Source organism: Chlorocebus sabaeus, chromosome 25 (genome assembly GCF_047675955.1).
Source record: "Chlorocebus sabaeus isolate Y175 chromosome 25, mChlSab1.0.hap1, whole genome shotgun sequence".
NCBI classification, from domain to species: Eukaryota; Metazoa; Chordata; class Mammalia; order Primates; family Cercopithecidae; genus Chlorocebus; species Chlorocebus sabaeus.
Genome location: NC_132928.1, coordinates 53,675,656 through 53,698,655, shown reverse-complemented (window position 1 = coordinate 53,698,655; position 23,000 = coordinate 53,675,656). Strand labels below are relative to the sequence as shown.

Below are 23,000 nucleotides of genomic sequence, written 5' to 3'. Positions count from 1 at the left end.
TTTTTACTGTGATCACTAGCTGTTAAGATGGATGTGACTCTAGAGCTATCACTGGCCATCTTCGATACATGAGGAAAGAATGTCTATCAGTGAAGGTGATACTGTCTAGAGGGCTCAAGGCATACCATCGCAGAATGACAGACCTGATGAGACTGTTTAACCCCCTGGATCCAGTTGTGCCAAATCATATAAGCCAAATAAACTACAGTGAATGGGGTTTCTGTATTTACATCCCAAAAGTCTTGACTTGAGTAATTATAACTTCTGACTACAATACCAATTAAAAGCATCTAAAAGTTAGAATCAAACTTTTATCATTTATGGTTCTGGCTATTCTCAAGTGCTCCAAAAGTCTACATCATCTAAAAACTTCTTCTGAGATACATATTTGCATCATGCATATAGTAAAGGGAATGTATACTATGGAAGAAGCTACTTAGAAGGCAGTTAATGTAGGTAACTTCTAAGACATGAACACAAGGTCTTTTCCTTTCTACTAGTTGCACTGATGCTAAATTTCAGAGACTGGAAGAGTTCATTTACATTTTTAAATACTTTTAATTAGAATTTCTGGTAGAAATTATGTGGAACAGTTAAGAGCCACAATTTGAATTTAGGTAGACTTGAGTTCAAATTCCAGATCTGTTACTTACTAGCTGTGGCTATGGCTAATTTAGTTCACTTTCACAGCAGATGTGCTCCAAATCTATTTTAGGAATCCTTAAGTATTGATCCTTTCAGTCTCAGGCCCACCGCTTTCAGCCTTGAGCGCTTTCACCATTTATTCCAATGCACCAGGAAGTATTGCACATTTTTATATGTATAATTACAGAACAGGTAGATAGCACATTTAAACCTTCTAATCCACGTTTTCATTATGTAATACATTATGAGTACTTGCTATGGGCCAAGTATTGTTCTGAGTGCATTATGGGGATTTTTCAAAAGTACAATCCTATTAAATAGGTATTACTATTGTGGCCTCCATTTTATAAATAAGGAGCATGAAATGTTTAAGGGCACAGACTCTAGAACCAAACTACTTCAGTCTGAATCCTGGCTCCTCTATATAAAGGTATATAATCTTAGGCAGGTTATTTACCTTTCTGTGCTCAGCTTTCTTTGTATAAAATGGAGCAATAATGATAACTATCTCACAGGTCTGCTAAAGACAAGGCACTTAGGGTAATGCATGATATATAAGAATTCAATAAAGTTGTATCTAATTCATGTTATATCCTCTTCATTTAGGACATAAACTATAACAGATTCTCAATGACGAGTGCCACAAATGAATGGGGAAGCTCACCAATTATCAATATTGTATTTTTATAAATGAACTAGAAAAAAGAAAGATATAACAAATAAATTATACAAAGACTGTAACAAACATACTATGTATGTCATTCATAAAGATAAAAAAGGTTCAAGGATGGCTATTTTGAAAATGTTCAAAGTTCTATACAAAGTTATTATTAGATGATTTCCTCATACATTTCTCTTTTAAAGCCAATGCTCGTGATAACAGCTTGGGAAGCTTGTTCAGAAAAAAAAAAAGAAAAAGCAGATTCTAGAATTTTTCTGAGATTTTTTGGGGAGCAGATCAGGAGTAGAGTCTTAAAATACTGTTAATGTCTAAGAGTATTTTAGGTTTGAAAAGCACTCCTTATAAAGTATAATCTCTAATACAGAAAACATAAACACCATTCCTTCAGTGAAAAGCAGAATATCATTGTAAAAAAAATTCTTAAAACTAGAAACAATTCTAATATGTTGAGATATGTGCATGCTAGGGGAAAAATTTCTGATGTTCAAATACTATTCATAAGCTACATTAATCCTTATTCAGTACTCCAGAGTCTCCAATAACCATCTCCAACAAACAACTTTATTTGATTAAATGAAAGAAGAACTTTCACTTGGCAACTGGAAAAAAAAAAAAAAGGCTAACCTCACAAGAAAAAAGCAACCAATATCTGTAAGAAAGATGATCTAAGTAATAATATATACTCTGTATACACAGTACAATTATAGTGTTCACCATGAATGAGCAAAAAGTGTCATGCAAAGGTAAAATAATTTCTTGATAATTACACATGCAAATTGTTACATATATACTACATCATGCCAAGAAAATAATGTAAATACCTGATTTTCGAATTGCAGGTCATTTCATTCTCAGGATAATGAATATCCACTGCATCCTGGATGACAGTGCCATATTCATAGACTTTAATCTTCTTTGTAACCCCAGCAATCGCAAAATAGTCACAATCCCGGTCAAATTCAATACTAAGGGGAAAAAGTGTATGACAATATTTCAGAATTTGCTACTTTCTATTTCTAAAGTAATTCTGTCTACAAGGATAAAAGATCTACTTCAAATGCCTTCAAATTGTACTAGGCCTCATAACATATATCAAATTAAAAGTGGTTGAGATTTGTGTATATCTACACAATTGTGCACAGGTGTACTTTTGTTCCTAGACACCTGACATGCTTTTCATTCAGTTCTAATAACCATATTACAGCTTACTGAGAAAGATTTAATGGCGTGAATCATTTGATATACTAAAAGCATGCCAAAAGACAATTATCAACTAATGTTTGATACATTCTAGTTATTTCCCTGCCATTTTGTGGAGATGGTAGAATTTCACAATATTCAACATTATTTTTAATAAATTAGCATATAATTTGAATTACTGAAGCAATTGGGTGATGACAAGGGGATAGTATACAACAGAACAATTAAATTATCATTACTTTTTCCCAAATTCATACCTAATCCCCCTCCCCAAAGATCTCTCTGAATTATAAAACCCCAATATGCATTCCCCATACCACAAAAGAGGTTAAATAAGTGAATAATCTCCCTTCCTTTAGCGTTAGAGAATTCACCCTCTCTTGCTGATCATTTTTATATAAGCTCCAAAACAAGCTATTTGAAAGCAAGTACAAGATCATACTCGCTTTCAGAGAACTTGGAGCCTAAACAAAGTTATTTTTATATAACCAGCTAGAAATCTAATTAGCCCAATGGTAGTAAAAGTTGAAATGAATCATCACATACATTATTCCTCAATATGATTTAAGTATCTTTTCTAGAGGTTTAGTGGTAAGAATTTGCACTGATCTACAATTAATTACATAATAATACCTAATATTCATTAGTCATTCACCAACTACTAAAACACTTTGCATGTATTAACTCATTTAGTTCTCATAACAACCTGTGATACATGTATTAATATTCTCTACATTTTACAGATGAGAAAATGAGGATTAGAGATGAGGTAAATTGCCCAAAGTTAGTCAGTTTGTAAGTGGCTGAGATGGTATTCAAACACAAAGTAGTCCAGTTTCAGTGTTGGTATTAATAATTACTATGCTTTTATCACAGATCAAAGCTCTTAATGTAAAACTCAAAGTGTAAAGGCTAAAGGTTTAAAATCTAATATGTATGAATGTGTCTTCAGTATCTATGTATGTGTGTTTCTTCTCTCAAAATGCCTAGCTAGTGCTCTGCATCTATTAAGCATTCATTTAATTCATAAAAATACAAACACCTACATACAATAATAAAAACATCCATTTTCTTAATGGATTACATGTGATATCCATTCACAGACCAGTTAATGATTAATGATTTATTAAGAAGCTTGCTGAACTGATGATGATAAGAAAGAGACACATTAAGAATATTTCAGGCTGGGCTCGGTGGCTCACGCCTGCTATCCCAGCTCTTTGGGAGGCCAAGGTGGGAGGATTCCTTGAGCCCAGGCACTTGAGACCAGACTGGGCAACATAGTGAGACCCGATCACCACAAAAAAATGAAAAAATTAGTGAGGCATGGTGATATGTTCTTGTCCCCAGCCACTTTGGAGGTTGAGTCAGGAGGACTGCTTGAACCCAGGAATTTGAGCCATGACTGTGTCACTTACACTCCAGCCTGGGTGACACAGCAAGATCCTGTCTTAAAAAACAACAACAAGAAGGAATATTTCCCTTAAAGACACACATTGAGATGCCCAATTTTCATTACAGCTTTAAACGTTTCCTTAATTTTATATAAATTTTAAAGAATTAAAAAATTTTTTTTACAGAGATGGGGGTCTCACTATGTTGCCTGGGCTGGTCTTGAACTCCTGGGTTCAAGCAATCCTCCCATCTCAGTCTCCCAAAGTGCTGAGATTACAGATTTTAGGCATGAGCCACAATGCCCAGCCAATTTTTAAAAATTTTTTATTCAGTTAAGTGTCACTGACTAGAGCACAATTGAGCAAATGTTCCCTCCAGTAAAGTATGATACTATAGCAATGCAATAGATTTATTTGTACAACCTCAACTGAACTGCTGCCTCAGCTACTACTCGCTGCCACGTGGATTTTAATGCACCGTAACTATAATGATGACAACTACTCATCTATCCCAACTCAATTTACACCCATAGTCTCATGTCACTGAAGGAGAAATACTACTTCATCTAGTAAAGGACAGAGTTATTATCAGAACTGAAATCCTGTTTTTAACTTAAGAGGTTTTGGTATAGCTGAGATTTCAAGTGAACCAGTTATGTTATCACTAAATACTTTTTATCCACCTACACATATACATAGCTAATAAGCCAACAACATTCCAATGTTGTGCCAGTAAAAGTATGCCATTACTAAACTATTAGTTTTAACATATATAATATGTTTAAACACTAATCTATCAAAATAATAGCTTAAATACATTACAGGGAGAAAACTGATGCATAGGTAAAAATGCTATCAAAAGAATTCAGATGATGACCTAAATATGTCTATTATTTCTTCTGCTGGTAGGTACCCTGTTATTCAAGACAGCTCTCTCTCTTTTTTCAACATGTTATTATATAGTGACATTAGCTCACTTTTAACTCTCATACTAAGAAGTTAACTTTTTGTTTTGACTTAATTGCTACTGTTTTCTTACATTTTGGTTATGTTTTGCTTTTAATATATGAAGGTATCAAGAACCTGTAGATCATGTTTTAAAAAAATATTCTGGGGGTAACAAGATCTTTTTATAGTGTAAAAATAATAGATTTTAACAGAAATATTAATCAAAAAGTATAAAGAATAATATTATTTCTAGAAAATACTGATTAAAAAGGAAAGAAAGACAAACAGGTCCCCCCCACCACCCAACCACCTTTTTTAATGGAAGAATTTCCACATCACTAAGACTCAGGATTTAAGTACTTCCAGATACTGAAGCACCTGCTCCCTATCTCTGACATATTTAATCATATATATTCTCAAACATCAACATAATGAGATTCTAAAAACAGATCATGAACTAACTGAAATGGACACTGTAATTTTCAGGTGCAGAGAGCTTTCTAGAGTTAATACGAAACAGATGCCCTCTTATATAACAGTATGATATTTCAATTACTTTTATTATGAAATCTGGTAACACAAGCAAAAATACTTCAAAAGTTAAACAGTGACTAGTTAGGCTGAGACTAAATAAAAGGTAAACTAATTGAAATGTTGCTTATGCAATTAAATTCAAAAATAAATTTTAAGTCTTACTACTGTTATACAACGTTTATTTCTGCCATCCACTGTCAGCAGTAATAATAAAAACAACAGGTTTATGAAAATGTACTGCGATGACAAATTCAATTTCATAGAATTTGTTCTTGATTTCAAAACATACAAGTATACTTTTGAAAAATAGTGTTTCTGGGGACATAAACTGCATTTTTCTTTCACATTTTGAAATATTTCGACTGTTAAAAGAAAGTGACTTATATCAACAGCTGAAATATGTAATTCAGCTGTAGGAAACTAGTTGTATTCTTTGTCAAAAAGGTCATTAATCAAGTGATTAAGCAGCAAGGCAAGAAATCGCACAGGACAGCTGATTAATGCATACCTCCAGTACAATGTGGCACGAAGCAATGAAAGCTGTCTATAAACCCAACCAGTGAATTTTGTCAGTGTTTCCACTGTCTGTCGTATCTTTTTGCAATTATAAGTATTAACAAACATGGATTAGTGTCCCTGGATGCTAGAGCCCAATTTATCAAATTAAAATATAAAGTAAGAGCAGTTGTCAAAGTTCTCATTCTCATTCATTACCATGATAGTGTGCCTCAAGAGCAGGTAACTATAACTTCAAAGAAACAAAACATAATTTTAGAAACTGGCCATTTTAATGAAAAGTGATAAGCAGATCTTTAAAAAATACAAACAAGTAAATTAAGAATTGATGTTACTCAACTTTCTTCCAATCAATACTACTTAAAACTTCCATAACATACATAATGCTTGAGATGTATCAAGCATTGTTCTAACCACTTTACATACATTTATAAGCTTCAAATCTCCACTGTATAAAGAAACTGAGATATACTGATGTTAAGTAATTTGTCCAAGGATACACCAGATAATTCAAATTTAAGCAATTGGTTCCAGAGTCTATGATCTCAATTATCATGCAAACTTGCCATGCAATTTCAATTAGAACAAATGAGCTGGTCTTCAAAGAACATATACATAGGCAAAATAAGAATAACAACACAAAATAATAATATACATTATATTAGATATAGTGATAACAACACATAATAATTTAGCCTGTGCAACAAGTTAAACACAAAGGGATAAAAAAAGAATAAGGTAGCCTCATCGGGTTTATAATTAGTAGAAGAGATTACAGACAATATAAGCAAATGTCAAATGATGACAAAATATTGATAGAGGAATTCAGAAGGCAATGATTATTGGGGCTTATTCGAAGAAAAGAATGAACCGTGAACATTTTCAGCCATCAAATGTCCAGAGTGCCAGTTATCTGCCAGATACCTAGCTGCTGAAAAAACCAAGATGTTAAAAAAAAAAACATACTACAGTTATGTGCCATTTAAGGACATCTTATGTTCCCATGAATTATAATGAAGCTGAACAATTCCTACCCTAGTGACTTGCAGTGCAACAACACGATCCTCAGGTTTGTGGAGAAGATGGTCATATCAGCACATATGAGGGCTACCTCATTCTGTCCCCTATGGTTGCACAGATTTACATCGTCTGGATGTATCAAATTATTTAACCAGGAACATTTCATTTCTAGTCTTTTACTGTTAAACAATGCTGGAAAAAAAAAAAAAACCCTTCTATATGTGTCAATTGCCACATAAGCAAGAATACTCTTAAACACACCCAGAATATGAAGCGGTAGGTCAAAAAAATATGTGTACTTTTCTACTAAGTAAAAGCTAAATCTCTCTCCACCCAGAAAATGCCATTAATCATCGCAATTTCTTCCCTAAATGTTCCCTTTGCTTTCTCATTCTAACTGAAACCCAGCTCTCCCCTGAATATACTGCTTCCTCAAAGTCTTCCCACATTCCACGTTCAAAGAGGCCTGGAAAGTAAAGTTGGTGTCCTTACTATACACAGCTTCTTCTAGTCATTTTTCTCTCTTCTCCTTGAAACCTCCCAGCTCAAAATCTCCTGTAACATATAGCATCCAATAAGTGTCCTTGATGCTCCTTCTACCAACCCATGAGTTCTTGGAAATTCTAACTTTCAGCTCACTGTCATTTTCTTAAAAATTATTCCTTTCATAATTGTTATTTTAGTAACTATATATAGATGATTAATATCCTGGTCTATCAAAGATCTTTTATTCCTCTTCTCCAAAGATCTTTTATTCTGCCCACTTTCACTTCACACAACCATGACCACACCCTAAACACTTTTCTTCGTTACCAATAACTTCACTCCCTCCTTCACCTTACGACATAACACTTTCTGACAACTACTTCCGTTCTTTCCCGTTGATTCATTGTCTCCAACAATCCCTCAAGGCCAATGTGATCTAAAAATCTCTGGATCCTATAACCACTGCTCCTCATTCTGTCACGTATTTACTTTCTTCTTTCCCAACATAAATTACATGGCCAGTAAATATAACTCCCTCACGCAACTTTGTACTCGGTTACCATTTTCATTCTCTTATCTTTTGTACTTTACCTCCCTGGCAAAACTAATCCTAGATAAATTTCTCTACTTACTCTACATTTGAACTGGCAGATTTGAAAATGGTTGGAGAAAAAACAAGCAACCATGTTCCCTGGTCTCATTTTAAATTCATGATCACTATCCTTAAGGGGGGCACTTAACACTAACTTCATAGGAAACTAACTCTCATCCTCTCACTCATAGAAAGAAGTTACGTAATTTTTTTTACTCTTCACAAATTTCCCATACCTTCACAATCACTCTCAGCAAATTATTCCTTTTTTGTTTTTGAGACGGTGACTCACTCTGTCACCCAGGCTGGGGTGAGGTGGGCACGATCTTGGCTCATGCAACCTCCGCCTCCCAGGTTCAACCGACTCTCCTGCCTCAGCCCCCCGAGTAGCTGGGATTACAGGCGTGTGCCACCATGCCCAGCTAAGTTTTGTATTTTTAGTAGAGACAGGGTTTCACCATGTTAGCCAGACTGGTCTCAAACTCCTGACCTCAGGTGATCTGTCTGTCTCAGTCTCCTAAAGTGCTGGGATTACAGACATGACCCACTGTGCCCGGCCAAATTATTCTGTTTTTAAGTTTACTGAAAAATACAAAAAGAACAAGAAGATACTTTCCAAAGGCTCCCACTAACTACATCTTCCACTTATCAGCATTTATACCAACATGTTTTGATATATTCTGTGGCCTTTCTTGTCATTCTGAACGCATGTGCTCCTAGATGTAACCAAAATACATACTTGTGCGGTAAGTTCCATCCTGCTTACCTACTCAAGGATTCTTTCCTAAATTTCCCTCCTCTCTACTGTATCAATCAATTTTTCCATCTATCCTGGATCTTTTCCATAAGCCTTTCCATGTTTTTCTTCCTTTTCAAGTAAAAAACAAAATACCTCTTATAATCCTATTTCTATTTTAGCTACTATCCTATTGCTTTCCTTTCTAATACCATAATTTTACAAAAAAAAAAGTTTTCCATAATCTCTCCTCTCATTCTCCTTAACTCACTGGAATCAAGTTTTTACCTCCATCACTGAAAATGCTGTATGAAGGTCAATAATGACCTCTAGGTTGCTAAAGAGAACAGTCAAATCCAAATTCTGACCTTCCTTAAACATCAAGAATAGCTGACATAGATGATCACTCTCTCTTCCACAATAGAGTGATTTTTCTCCTATCTTACTGACAACTCCATCACAGTCTACTTTGGTCATTCCTCCTCATCTTCACTTTGATAATAAAGCATCCCAGGCCGGGTGCAGTGGCTCAAGCCTGTAATCCCATCACTTTGGGAGGCCGAGGTGGGTGGATCAGCTGAGGTCAGGACTTTGAGACCAGCCTGGCCAACATGATGAAACCCAGTCTCTACTAAAAATACAAAAAAATGAGGCGTGCATGGTGGCAGCCACCTGTAATCCCAGCTAACTCAGGAGGTTGAGGCAGGAGAATCGCTTGAACCCGGGAAGCGGAGGTTGCAGTGAGCCGAGATCACACCATTGAACTCCAGCCTGGGCAACAAGAGCAAAACTCCATCTCAAAAAATAAACAAAGCAATATAAAATAAAAGCATCTCAGAGCTAAGCTAAGCTCTTGTACCTCATCTCCTTTTTATCTTCCTGGATTTCTTTGGTGATCTCATATGGGCTCATGGCTTTCAATCTATACAGTACACTGATGACTATCAAATGTTTGTCACCCAAACCAGACCTCTCTCTACACTACTACCTCATGTGTACTTGACAGCTCCAATTTTAATCTAATAGGGATTGTTAACCTGTCTGAAATTGAGCTGCTGAATCCCCTGCCAAACATCTAGTAATTTCTTCCAGTTTTACTTGATTAGGTTGACTAACAATTTTCATCTTTTGTTTTTAAAAGCTCATGAATTGATTTAGTAATTGTTTTTCACAATGTATTCTTATTTTTATATTTATTTAATTTCCTTCTATTTTATTTAGTTTACTTTGTTCTTTCTCTAATTTCTTTACTTGGATGTTTAATTAAATTGTTTTATATCTTCTTTATCAGTATTTTTTCAGTTAATTCCTTTAGAGTAGTTAATTCCTTTAGAGTAAGGAGTTCTATTCTGGGCACTTTTAGCTATGTCCCACAGGTTCTGATACACAGAAGTTTCATCACACTGGTCTGATTTCCATTTTGATCCTGGAGTTGCCAAAGAAGCTATTAAATTTCCATGTGGTATATTTTTCCTGTTTGTAAGTTTGTAATAAATGTTTGATTTTACTGTGCTGTGCTCAGAAAACGTTAATTTTTATATTCTATAATTTGAGATTTGGTACATGATCTAGATTCTTTACATTTTCTGATGTTCCATGGACAATTTAAAATAAGGTATACTCTTTATAAATGTTCGTATATGTGTTCTAGCTTGTTAATTATGTTATTTAGGGCTTCTACAGTTTTATTAACATTTATTTTTTGTACACTTAATCTGTCATGGACTAAGATCTGATTTGATTTAAAGTCTCATACCACTAAATGTGTTTATTTTGTCTTACAGTTAACACAGATATTTTTTAATACATAAAGATATTTACAATTAGACTTAAACTTCAGTGTAGACTGAACTTTGATCATTATAATGGGGGTGTGTGTGTGTGTGAGAGAGACAAGGAGAGACTGATTTCATGCTTTCTAGCCTGAATTAAATCTTACTTTCAACTTTCACATTTCAAAGTTTTAAGAACTCTTTTATATAAGCACAGATTTGTGGTTTGTTATAATCTACTATAAAAATATTTTCTTATTGATAGGAAGTTTAGCCTATTTAAATTTCTCAATCACATGTTTACTTTTGAATCTATCATCTTATTTTGTGATATATGTTGTTTGAACTGCATTTTTAATTAAAACGAAGTATTTGACCACCTGATTTCTTTGTTTTCTGTGTTAGTCTCCTAAATGGGAATTGTAGTATTTCTGTCTAGTGACTACAAAATTACTTTATTAATTACTAAAGAAAGAAAGAAAGGATTCAATGTACCTACTAAGTTTCTACTCTGAGCAAAGGATAGTTATTGTTGCCCTTACTCTTCCAATCCTACTGATTATATTGTCTCACAATCTACATTATACCTCCAAAAATATTTATACTTCTCATCCTTATGCAAATGAACATCCTATAATTAACTGAGCATAGAAATGAAATCCACTTTACATAGAAAGACAAACTACCCCTGCATTCCCAATATTTGCTGAACATTCCAAACTTACTAATTATAAGTAGGTATAAGAATCTTATTATCCATTATATTGTCTAATGCAGGTATACCTGCTGTGTAGTTCTGAAATGATTCTAAACATTTACATAGTTTGCTACATGAATGATATGCTTTGCTATAATAAGAATTTAGGGTGTATTCCCTCCCCACTTCAAGAATGTGGCCTCTTATCAGATCCCATACGTGAACTTGAAACTTCTCCTCCTCCCCTCTGGAATGTGATAATACACCTCCTCAGATCCCATATGTGAGTTGCTGACTTCAACTACTGAACTTCAAACATATATAAACCTAAGAGCTTGAGAGCACTTTGACAGCTTAGTCTGTGTCAAGTTTGACTCTGTCAGCCACTTCTGAGAAGATGGAATGCTCAGGTTGTGACATGGCTGGGAGCTTTGAAGCCTTGCTTTCTAACACCAGCACTGCCCTCTCACTTCAAGGGACCTTACAGATAGTTGCGGATCTCAGCTGTGCTCACATGAAAGCACACTTCAATGTTTAATTAAACTTTACTTTCCACTGAGGCCTGCTTCCATCCTAATTGAGCAACCAGACTTTAATAATGTTGGAGCTCACTCACTATGTGGTTAATGTAACTCATCTATCAAGTGTATTCTGTGTGAAACTTGTTCACATTATTCTCTCCCTCTTAAGCACTGTGAACCTAAGAAAAAGAAATATCTTTGTATGGCAATAAAACAAGTGAGTCATAAATTATTCTTTGATCATCTTCTTATTTTAACCATACAGAATAGCTAAGTATTTACAAATTAAAATCATCTTCTTTTAAAGTCTTTTCCTTTTATTTCTCCTTTATATTAGAATTAAGACACTACAATTTTTAAAAAATTGCAGTTAGGGAATTTGTGAAATCTTTATTTATTAATTTATTTATTTGAGATGGAGTCTTGCTCTGTTGCCCAGGCTGGGGTACAATGGTGTGATCTCGGCTCACTGCAACCTCCGCCTCCCGGGTTAAAGCGATTCTCCTGCCTCAGCCTTCTGAGTAGCTGGGATTACAGGCAAACACTACCACGCCTGGCTAATTTTTGTATTTTTAGTAGAGATGGGGTTTCACCATGTTGGTCAGGCCAGTCTCGAACTCCTGACCTAGTGATCCACCTGGCTCGGTCTCCCAAAGTGCTAGGATTATAGGCATGAGCCACTGTGCCCAGCCAATATCTATTAATTTTACGTCAGAACAGTGTCAGTGGTTCCAACAAAACTTCATTTATGAACACTAGAATCTGAATTTTCACGTCACAAAATATTATCCTTTGTATTTTTTTTCAACCTTTGCAAATATAAAAAATATTCTTAGTGTTTCAAAGTCAGGCAATGAGTTGAAATTTGAATCGCAGGTATTAAGTTTGCTGACCTTAAACTGTTTTTTTAATAGCAACCTGCTAGACAATTGCTGACCTTATTCTGAATTAATGGATGGACTTGATTTTATATCATAGGCACTAAATTGAAGCCACATTTTAAAGTCTACGCATATTTTTATTCTATTATTTTATTAGGTGGCTCATTTTGTTTGAATTCCATAAAACCTCAAGATCTTGCTTTAAAACAACTACTTTGAAAAAATTTACTTTCCTATTCCCTCTGGCTATCACTGAATAGCTAAAACAAATAAATACACTACCTGATAGATTATATTCTGAAACACTTTTGTGAATATCAAGTGTTTATCTTGTGATAAAATACCTTTCTCCTTAAAGCACTTAAAATTAAAGATGCATCTTGATGCCCTTTAAAATCAATATACTTAATATCAACTTTTGTTCATTTAGAACATCTAGTAGAGAAAATAACAAGAGCTGAAAAACAAAATATATTTTTGTACCCAAAGTTACTATGACATTTTGTCCTCTTTAAAATGTTTTTAGTAAACACTTTGAAATTTGTATTTAGTAAAAGTACACCACTCAAAAGAGAATCATATGAAAGCTATTTTCAGTTCTTAACTTTTGAAACTGCAAAATAAAATACATCTGATTTCTCAGTTCTGTTCTCCAGCAGTATTTACAAAGCAACCAACAGGATCACAATATTAAATTGGTAATGTCATTGCTGTGATGTTTCATCAGGAAACCATAAAACTAAGATATAAAGAAACTATTTCATCCTACCAAGAACTAATGTGGAGCATAAGTTTATAGTTTAGAAGAAAATTTCATCATTTATATTTAAAAATGTGTCCCCAAAATATCAGTTAACACAGCAGACTTAAAAAATCAGAAACCCATTTTGTGTTTCTTATAAAAACAAGTAGTAAAAAACACTGAAGAAAAATATAAAAGAAAATGTGAGTTTTACCAGATAAATGCGTTCAAACCACTGCAGCAAGAAAAAAAAGAAGAGCTCTTATTCTAAAACGTATATGGAAATGTAAGGGACTTATACTAGCCAATATAACTTTTGAAAAGAGAAACAAAGATGGAGAACTTATATTATCGAATTTCAAGCCTTATTATAAAACTACAGTAATCAAGAGAGACATACAGATCAATATAACAGAACAGACAGTTAAGCAGACTCACATATATATAGTCAATTCATTTTAAACAAAGATGCCAACAGGAAAAGGTTACCTTTTGATCAAATGATGCTTGGAACAAGTGGGTATCTATCTATATTGGGAGGAAAAAACTGAACCTCAGCCAGGCACGGTGGTTCACACCTGGGATCCTAGCACTTGGGAGGTTGAGGAGGGTGGATCACCTCAGGTCAGGAGTTCCAGACCAGCCTGACCAACATGGAGAAACCCCATCTCTACTAAAAATACAAAATTTACTAGGCGTGGTGGCGTGTGCCTGTAATCCTAGCTACTTGGGAGGCTGAAGCAGGAGAATCACTTGAACCCGGAAGGCAGAGGCTGCAGTGAACTGAGATCACGCCATTGCACTCCAGCCTGGGCAACAAGAGTGAAACTCCACCTCAAAAAAAAAAAAAAAAGAAAAGAAAAAAGAAAAAAATGAACCTAAACCATTACCTCACAATCTAAATAAAAAATAACTTGAAATAGATTATAAGCCTGTAACTAAAAGCTAAACTTATTACAGTTATAGAAGAAAATATAGAAGAAAAATCTTTGGGGCAGAAATATTTCTACAGGGTAGAAAAATTTTTTAAATGGATGAACTGGAATTCATCAATTAAATACCACTATGTTCCTTGAAAGATGCTATTAAGAAAATAGAAAGATGAGCCACAGGCAAGGAAGAAAAATCTGATAACACATATATCTGAGAAAGAACTCACATCCATAATATAAAAGGAATTCTAATCACTAAACAAGAGAAAGACCTGATGATAATGATGATGATGATGACGATGACGATGACGATGATGATGATGATGATGATTTTTTGAGATGGAGTCTCGCTCTGTCGCCCAGGCTGGAGTGCAGCGGCGCGATCTCGGCTCACTGCAATCTCTGCCTTCCGGGTTCATGCCATTCTCCTGCCTCAGCCTCCCAAGTAGCTGGCACTACAGGTGCCTGCCACCACGCCTGGCTAATTTTTTTTTTTTTTTTTTTTGTATTTTTAGTAGAGATGGGGTTTCACCATGTTAGCTAGGATGGTCTCGATCTCCTGACCTCGTGATCTGCCCGCCTCAGCCTCCCAACGTGCTGGGATTATAGGTGTGAGACACAGCGCTCAGCTGAGAAAGACCTGATTTTTAAATACTGGTCAAAAGATTTGAATAGACAATTCACAAAAGGCATACAAATGGCTAATAAGTGCATTAAACACCACTAGTGATAAGGGAAAAGCATAGAAAAATAACAAGAAAATGCCATTACATACCCACTAATAAAATGCCTGATATTTAAGAATAACAATGCCAAGAGTTGCTGAGGATTTCGAACAACTGGAATTTTTTTAACTGTTAATTAAAGTGCTAAAATAATCCAATCACTTTAAAAATCATTTTGGCAGTTTCTTAAACACATCCTAACCATACAGCATAGCAATTCCAAATCCCGGTATTTACCCAAAGAAATAAATATAAACATTAATATCCAAAATGACCTGTATATGAATACTCATTATTCATAATAGTAACAAACTAAAAACCCAAACAAGTTTATTCAAATAAATTATACAATTATTCAAATGAATAAACTGTAGAATACTTAGACAATAAAATACTACTCAATAAGTAAATAAACAAATTATTAATATGGGCATCAACATGAACGAATATCAAAAACAAGCTGGGCGAAATGAGCTAGATACAAAAGAATAGATACTGTATGGTTCCATTCATGAGAAATTTTTAAATGGCTGAATTATTTTATAGTGACAGAAAGCAGATAAATAGTTGCCTGTGGCAGGAGTTTGAAAGAGGGGTGGAATTAACTGCAAGTGGTGGAAGAGTAAATTTTTGAAAACGTTTTATATTTTGACTGTCATTAACACAAATACCAAAAATCAAATTGAATGCTTTACTGTACATAAATTATACTTCAGTAAAGGTGATTTTAAAAACTATCCAACTTGTGATTTTATATTTCTTAAATTATGTAAATCAGATTGCAAATTAATCTCTCTCAAGCACAGATCAAAGCATCGAGTTTTATAACTTCAGAAGTTATCCACAAAATCACCTACTGACGTGGGTGGGGAGAAGGGAAGAGGAAGAGAGAGAATGTGAACACAACTAAACATCATTAGTGGTAGAAAAACAGCCCTGTTTCAATGTTAGTACGATATAGCTAAGTTGCCTAACCGTACGTTAGCTTCTGTCTTATTTCAGGGCATTTTTTTGGGGGGCTCTGTTTGACAAATATTTGTAAAAATACACAAATAGGAAACTTTCTGCTGTACATACCAGAATGTGTTATTATGTAAATAAAATCTGTAGCTTTCATTAACCCAATGATGGAGTGTCTACTATATGACAGGCCAAGTGATAGGTTATTTCTGTTAAGTAAGTAATGATAAAACATAAAACAGCCACTCATCACAAATAGATCAGAAAATCTGACAAAAGCCACTTTCTTTCACAGACACACTTTGATGTCTGAAAATGTGACAGAAGTTTAATCAAGTATAGCAGTACATCCTGAGAGCTTAAACAAAACTTCTTCAACCAGTTAAAAGTGGAAAAACCATCCGTACCTGATGGATTTTTCAAAATTAGATAATGGGCCAAATCTGGCCCATGGTCCATAGTTTGCAAATTTTAAAAAACCCCTTACTTTTCTCAATCAAAATAAGCTTCCTTGCATATAAACAAATTCAATGTAAAGTTTGAAAACTTACAATTCCAAAAAACTGAAAAATTACAAAAAAATTGTCATATTTCATTTATATAAATAGGGATATTTTTTTAAATATTATTTTTAAAGGCTAATGGAGACACTAGCATTTCCAGGACATATCTACATACTGTTCTAAGATAATATATGCTCAAAATACTAGTTCAATAAATTTTGGAACCAACTTTTGAACCCCCAAGTGTAATTTGTCAAATGTAATATATTCTTTATTCCCTTCATATGAATATACTGAACATAGTAATGTGAATAGCCCTATAAACATTAGCTACCACACTCTAATACACCTCAGTGACCTCAGGGTGTATTAAAACATCTAAAACCATTTGACTTCATATGAAATTAATATAAGCAGCTTTACTTTTTGGGATCCTATCTGCAGTGTTATGATTTCTTTCCCCATTTCCTTTCTTTTCTTTTTTTTGAGATGGTGTCTTGCTCTGTTGCCCAGGCTGGGGTTCAGTGGCGTGATCATGGCTCACTGCAGCCTTGACCTCTCAGGCTTAATTGATCCCCCTGCCTCAGCCTCCTGAACCCAGCCAATTTTTGCATTTTTTGTAGAGATAGGGTTTCACCATGTTGTCCAGACTGGTCTCAAGCTCCTAGGCTCAAGCAATCTGCCTGCCTCAGCCTCCTAAAATGTTAGGATTACAAGCGTGAGCCACCATGCCCGGCCTCTTCCCCTTTTGCAAGCTTGCAGTAGCTACCGCTTCTTGCTGCTGCCATTTAACCTACCTATTGCAATCACTCTCCCCTTTATAATTTAGAGAGACACAAATCATATATCTAAGATTATTAGAAATTTTATATAAGTCAATAGGCCTGAAGTAACCCAATAAACTAATATGAGTTTTAGTCATTAATTTAATGGCATTCATTTTATTCCAGTGCCTTTTTATTTCATGTAAGCCTTCCTTACTATGTTTCAGTCAGATGAGACTGCCAGAGGTTAAAATCTGTTTAGGTGAAGGGTTAGTATGTTATGGAACTCTTTACTGTGAACAGCAGATAGAGGAATTAACTTAGATAAAGGGGAAAAAAACTGAAATAGTACATGCGGACAAATGCTCTTACAGTAATGTCCTATCTTACTAAGAAGTTTTAAATGTCTAAAAATGTCTGAGGGAAGCAATATATGGGGAAACTATCATACCTAGCACAATGGTGAATTGAAGCTTTGTCAAATATTTATGTTATAAAACACCTGTCACCAGATTAAGTTTTACATATAGCAACATCAGTTATTTGTAAGTTGCAGTTGTAAGGGATCAAAACATGCCAACCCAAAATACGCTACTCTGGCATAAAATTATTTTGAGCTGAAGACAATGGAAAAAGAGTAAACATAGGATAAGCTAAAACAGAACATAAACTCCTTTTGGGAAGATGTTTCCCCCAACCCACTTCCTGTACCAGGAAGGGGATAATGATTTTTTTTTTTTTAAAGATGGAGTCTTGCTCCATCGCCTAGGTTGGAATACAGGGGTGCGATCTTGGCTCACTGTAACCTCCGCCTCCCAGGTTCAAACAATTCTCCTGCCTCAGCCTCACAAGTAGCTGGGATTACAGGTGCACACCACCATGCTCAGCTAATTTTTGTATTTTTAGTAGAGACGAGGTTTCACCATGTTGGCCAGGCTGGTCTCGAACTCCTGACCTCATGATCTAACTGCTTCGACCTCCCAAAGTGCTGGGATTACAGGCATGAGCCACTGCACCTGGCCTGGAGATAATGATTTTATCACAAAGATGAGATGGCACCAAAAAAGAATCTACACAAGTCTTTCAGGACTAAGAAGCCCTTATCTACCATTAGTTTCCGCATATATTTGTTGACCCTAGCAGCTGAAAGTCCCTTTCCTTTCTCTTGTTATTTCTCTTTATTGTTCTTTGTTCAAATGATATAAAAGCCTCCAAATCTAGCCATTTCTTTGGGGTTCTCCCTTCTTTTATGAACCTCCCCCACCTCTTCAGCCCCCATGCCCCATGTCATGTAAAACTTTTAACTTCAAATAAGTGTTTGTGCCTTTTCTCTTGTCAATTTGTTGTCAACTTATTCCACAGGCCCAGTCACTGAACCTGAAAGGTAGAGAAAAGCTTTTCCTCCCCTACATAGTCAAGTGAACTCCTACTAAACTCCTACCAGTGATAAAATGGAAAAGACTTTGCTATTTTACCTTAATTGTCAAAAACATAAAAAAGAATAAATGAGGAGACCAAATTTTTTAAAGTTCAAAACTTCCCTCTCAATCCTACAAAATGTTTTGTGTTATTTACTGGCAGCCCAGTGGCTGCTGACTTTTATGTCAAGGTGAGATAGTTCTCCAGCACAGTAAGAGTATGTTTCCTTTTAAGGACCAGCTCTGCAGGTCAATCACCAGGATGAAATATCAGTATTTTAAACATTAATGAATTCAATCTCAAATTTCACTATGAAATTCCTTCACCAAAAAATAACTGTAACAGCTTTTTTGAGAAAAACAAAGATATTTCCTTTGTTCTGGTCTCTAAACTAGAGTTTCGCTATTAATGTTCAGCACTAAGACAAGTAAGCTATATGTGATTGATCCCTTCTGCCCTTGGAACAGTTGGTTACCAGCTGTTTTCCAGACCCAGCCCCTATCCAACTTTCCCAGGGACAGATGGAATAAGTACCTTGGTACACATGCAACCCATTCATATGACAACTTATTGGGCAAGAAGAAACTTATGGTTTTTAACTCTATTTTTGTTGATTCACAAAGTATAAATATAAAAACTATAAAAAGTATATTAATAAAAAATATAAATGTACTATAAAAAGTATAATGGTAGATATATGCCATATATTAATCCAAATGCATAGAACATACAATACTAAGAGTGACCCCTCATGTAAACTATAGACTTAGGGTGATAATAATGTGTCATTGCAGGTACAAATTGTAACAAATTGATACAGAAGAGGGACAGGGAAGTGCTGGAAGGAGAAGGTCTGGGTCCCTGGTGAAGACTCCAACCCCAGGCCTGTGCTCACGGACCGAGGTGAGACATGCATTTCTGTTTTTCTGCCCAAATGTTGCATTTTCCAAGACCACTCTGACCCGCTGCACCCCCATCCTGCACCTATAAAAACTCTGACACCCCAGTAGGCAGAGATACAGCGGCTGGACGTGGAAAGGAACACATCGGTGGAAGAGCACACCAACAGGCACCAGCAGACACCAGCAGGCCATTAACCAGCAGCAGGATGCAGAATTTGGCTGGGATGGTTGGAAGACAGCCTGATCACTGGGCAGCCTGACTCCAGGGGAAAACCACCTTCCCACTCCATCTTCCTTCTGGCCTCCCCATCCACCTCCCTGACAGCTACAACCACTCAATAAAAAAGCTTGCACTCATTCTCCAAGCCCATGTGTGATCCCATTTTTCCGGTACACTAAGGCAAGAAGCCCAGGATACAGAAAGCCCTCTGTCCTTGTGATAAGGCAGAAGGCCTAACAGAACTGATTAACACAAGCTACCTACAGATGGCAAAACCAAAACAGCACTCTACAACATACACCCACTGGGGCTTCAGGAGCCGTAAACGTTTACCCCTAGACACTGCGGTGGGGTCGGAGCCCACGCTCCCACGATCTGCCTGTCTGCCTGCTCCCTGTAGGGTCAAAACTCCTCTGAGCAGCAGGGCACCAAAGAAACAAGCCACACTGCCATCACACACCCTGCAAGGGGGACAAGGGAATTTTCCCATTTCAAAATGTACCACTCTGGTGGGGAATGTTGGTAATGGGTGATGCTATGCATGTGTGGGAACAGGAGGTATATGGGAAATCTCCGTACTGGGAACCTAAAACTGTTCCATAAAATAAAGTCTATCAAAAAGTAATTATGATCTTTTCCTAAATAATTATGCTGGGCGCGGTGGCTCACGCCTGTAATCCCAGCACTTTGGGAGGCTGAGGAGGGCAGATCACAAGGTCAGGAGATCGAGACCTGGCTAACACAGTGAAACCCCGTCTCTACTAAAAATACAAAAAATTAGCTGGGCGTGGTGGTGGGCACCTGTAGTCCCAGCTACTCATGAGGCTGAGGCAGGAGAATGACATGAACCCAGGAGGCGGAGCTTGCAGTGAGCCGAGATTGCGCCACTGTACTCCAGCCTGGGTGACAGAGCAAGGCTCTGTCTCAAAAAAAAAAGAAAGAAAAAAGAAAAAAAAAAGAATTAAAAATGTAAATATTTCTTATTAGAAATGCCTTCCTTCCTTCCATGCAAATTCTTACACACAGCACAGACTACAGGATTAGAAACTCTGAGAGTGGAGCCCATCCATCTGTGTTTTAACAATATCTCCAGATGATTATGAGGCACTGTCCTAAAAACAGGTAAGTCTGAAAGGGTAAGAATGCCAAACATTTACATAGTATTTACGACATGCCACATAAAACACAGAATAATTTCAAAGAAGTTCTCATCTTATTTAAATATGATTAATTGAGCCTATTTCCAGTTACGCCAGATAACTGACATAAAAACACATTTTTTTCCAAACTACATGAAACCATGAATGAATGAACTTTATTCATTCAAACTGATACTTCTAACTCCTGTTTTAAATTACGAGTTGCACTCTAAAGAGTTACCAAGGCCTTCTCCTCCAGAAGTAGTCTATATAACTGAATATATGTGAATAATTATATTATCTTATTTTTCTTCCACGTTTTATCCAGAGGAAATGCAAAATACCTTCCCCTTAAACTTGCTAAGTACAACAACAGCCCAGCCTTTAACAATTACTACCTCCCCACAAACTTCTGCAAGAAATATAACTGTAATCCCCGTACTTTGGGAGGCCAAGGCAGGCAGATCAATGGGGGACAGAAGTTTGAGACTGGCCTGGGCAACATGGTGAGATCCTGTCTCTACAAAAAAAATACAAAAATTAGCCAGGCATGGTGGTAGGCGCCTGTAGTCCCAGCCACAGGGACTGAGGTGGGAGGATCACTTGAGCCCGGGAGGTCAAGGCTGTAGAAAGTCAGGATTATGCCACTGCACTCCAGCCTGAGCAACAGGGTGAGACTTCATCTCAAGAAAATTTAAAAAAAAAAGAAAAAGAAACTATATGAAATACATGATTTTGGACATAATGAAGTCATAAAAGTAAGTATGTTAGTGCTGCATTCTATCTTTAAAATCAAGCACAGAAAGAATCATCTATAGGAATTCATTACATTTTAAAGAAGCATTTCAAATGTCTCCAGGAAACTAAAAGTCATCACCTCAAAAGAACTCTCTTTAGTCAACTCCCACAGTATTTTATCAACTTGCCACAAGCATTTACTATTTATTTATTTTCTACCTTGAATTTGAGTTATTTATTCTCCAACTAAGTATTCCTCAGGTATATCAGGTAAACAGGAATACCCAACAGATATCAAGTAGACTATCCAGTGCTAGAAGTACAAAGACGAAAAAGCATTCTTGCCAAAGATGTGAGCACTTCTCCCTGACCACCATCTCCAGAGGGTTCTTCCTCACTTGCTTACTGCATAAGCTCTTTTAAGGACCCTTTAACACCCTGCCACCAAACCTAAAAAAGTACCTGCCTCTGCATCCACTCTCTTGTTTCCTTATATTAACCAAAAGGAAGCGGCCTTCCTTCTAATTAAGGCAAGAAGTCCTACTTTGCTTTAGATCCAATCCCAGCTGTAAGATCTCATGATCTAATCCACCAGTTTATCTCCTTTTCCCTTTGGACTGCATGGCAATACACTCTCTCATCCTCCTTTCCAATTTTCTCAGTCTGCTTTACTAGTTCCTCCTTAGCTACCAAGTCTTCAAATGTTAGTCAGTGTTCTATATATCTACAACGATGGTGTCAATTGCTAACTGCAAAAGTTTCCAAATTCACAGCCCTCACCTCATCTTTGTATAACTAGAGGATTTATGTCAAATGTTAGATATCCCCCATGAACCCTGTTGCTACTTAAACAAGCTCCTCCTCCAGTATCCCTACCTGTGTAAATGATACCCGTATTTTCCCGGCCCAGCTGCTCCAGCCAAAACCTTAGAAGTTACTTCCCTCTGCTTCAAGGTCAACATCAAATCAATCACAAGTTCTGGCTACTCTAGTTCTTATATATTCTTAAATACTTCTTCTGCCTTGCCCCACAGACCTCCCAGAACCCATATATTGGATCTATTTCCACTTGGACTTTTTTTTTTTTAACTTTTTTTTAAAATTAAAAACTCTGCCAGCCAGGTGCAGTGGCTCACGCCTGTAATCCCAGCACTTTGGGAGGCCGAGGTGGGTGGTTCACCTGAGTTCAGGAGTTTGAGACCAGCCTGGCCAACATGGCAAAACTCCATCTCTACTAAAAATACAAAAATTAGCAGGCTGTGGTGGCACAAGCCTGTAATTCCAACCACTCAGGAGGCTGAGGCAGGAGAATGGCTTGAACCCGGAAGGCAG

General features: G+C 36.2%; 1 protein-coding gene across 6 annotated transcripts in view; it reads right to left on the bottom strand.

Annotated features, from left to right (window-relative positions):
* The window catches only part of COP1 (COP1 E3 ubiquitin ligase), a 259,066-nt gene that overhangs the window by 97,597 nt on the left and 138,469 nt on the right, over positions 1–23,000 (bottom strand). For all 6 annotated transcript variants that reach the window (XM_007989395.3, XM_007989399.3, XM_007989398.3 and 3 more), the window contains one exon: positions 2,149–2,292. In XM_007989395.3, the coding sequence (XP_007987586.1) occupies positions 2,149–2,292 (144 nt within the window). The remainder of the gene's footprint in view (positions 1–2,148; positions 2,293–23,000) is intronic.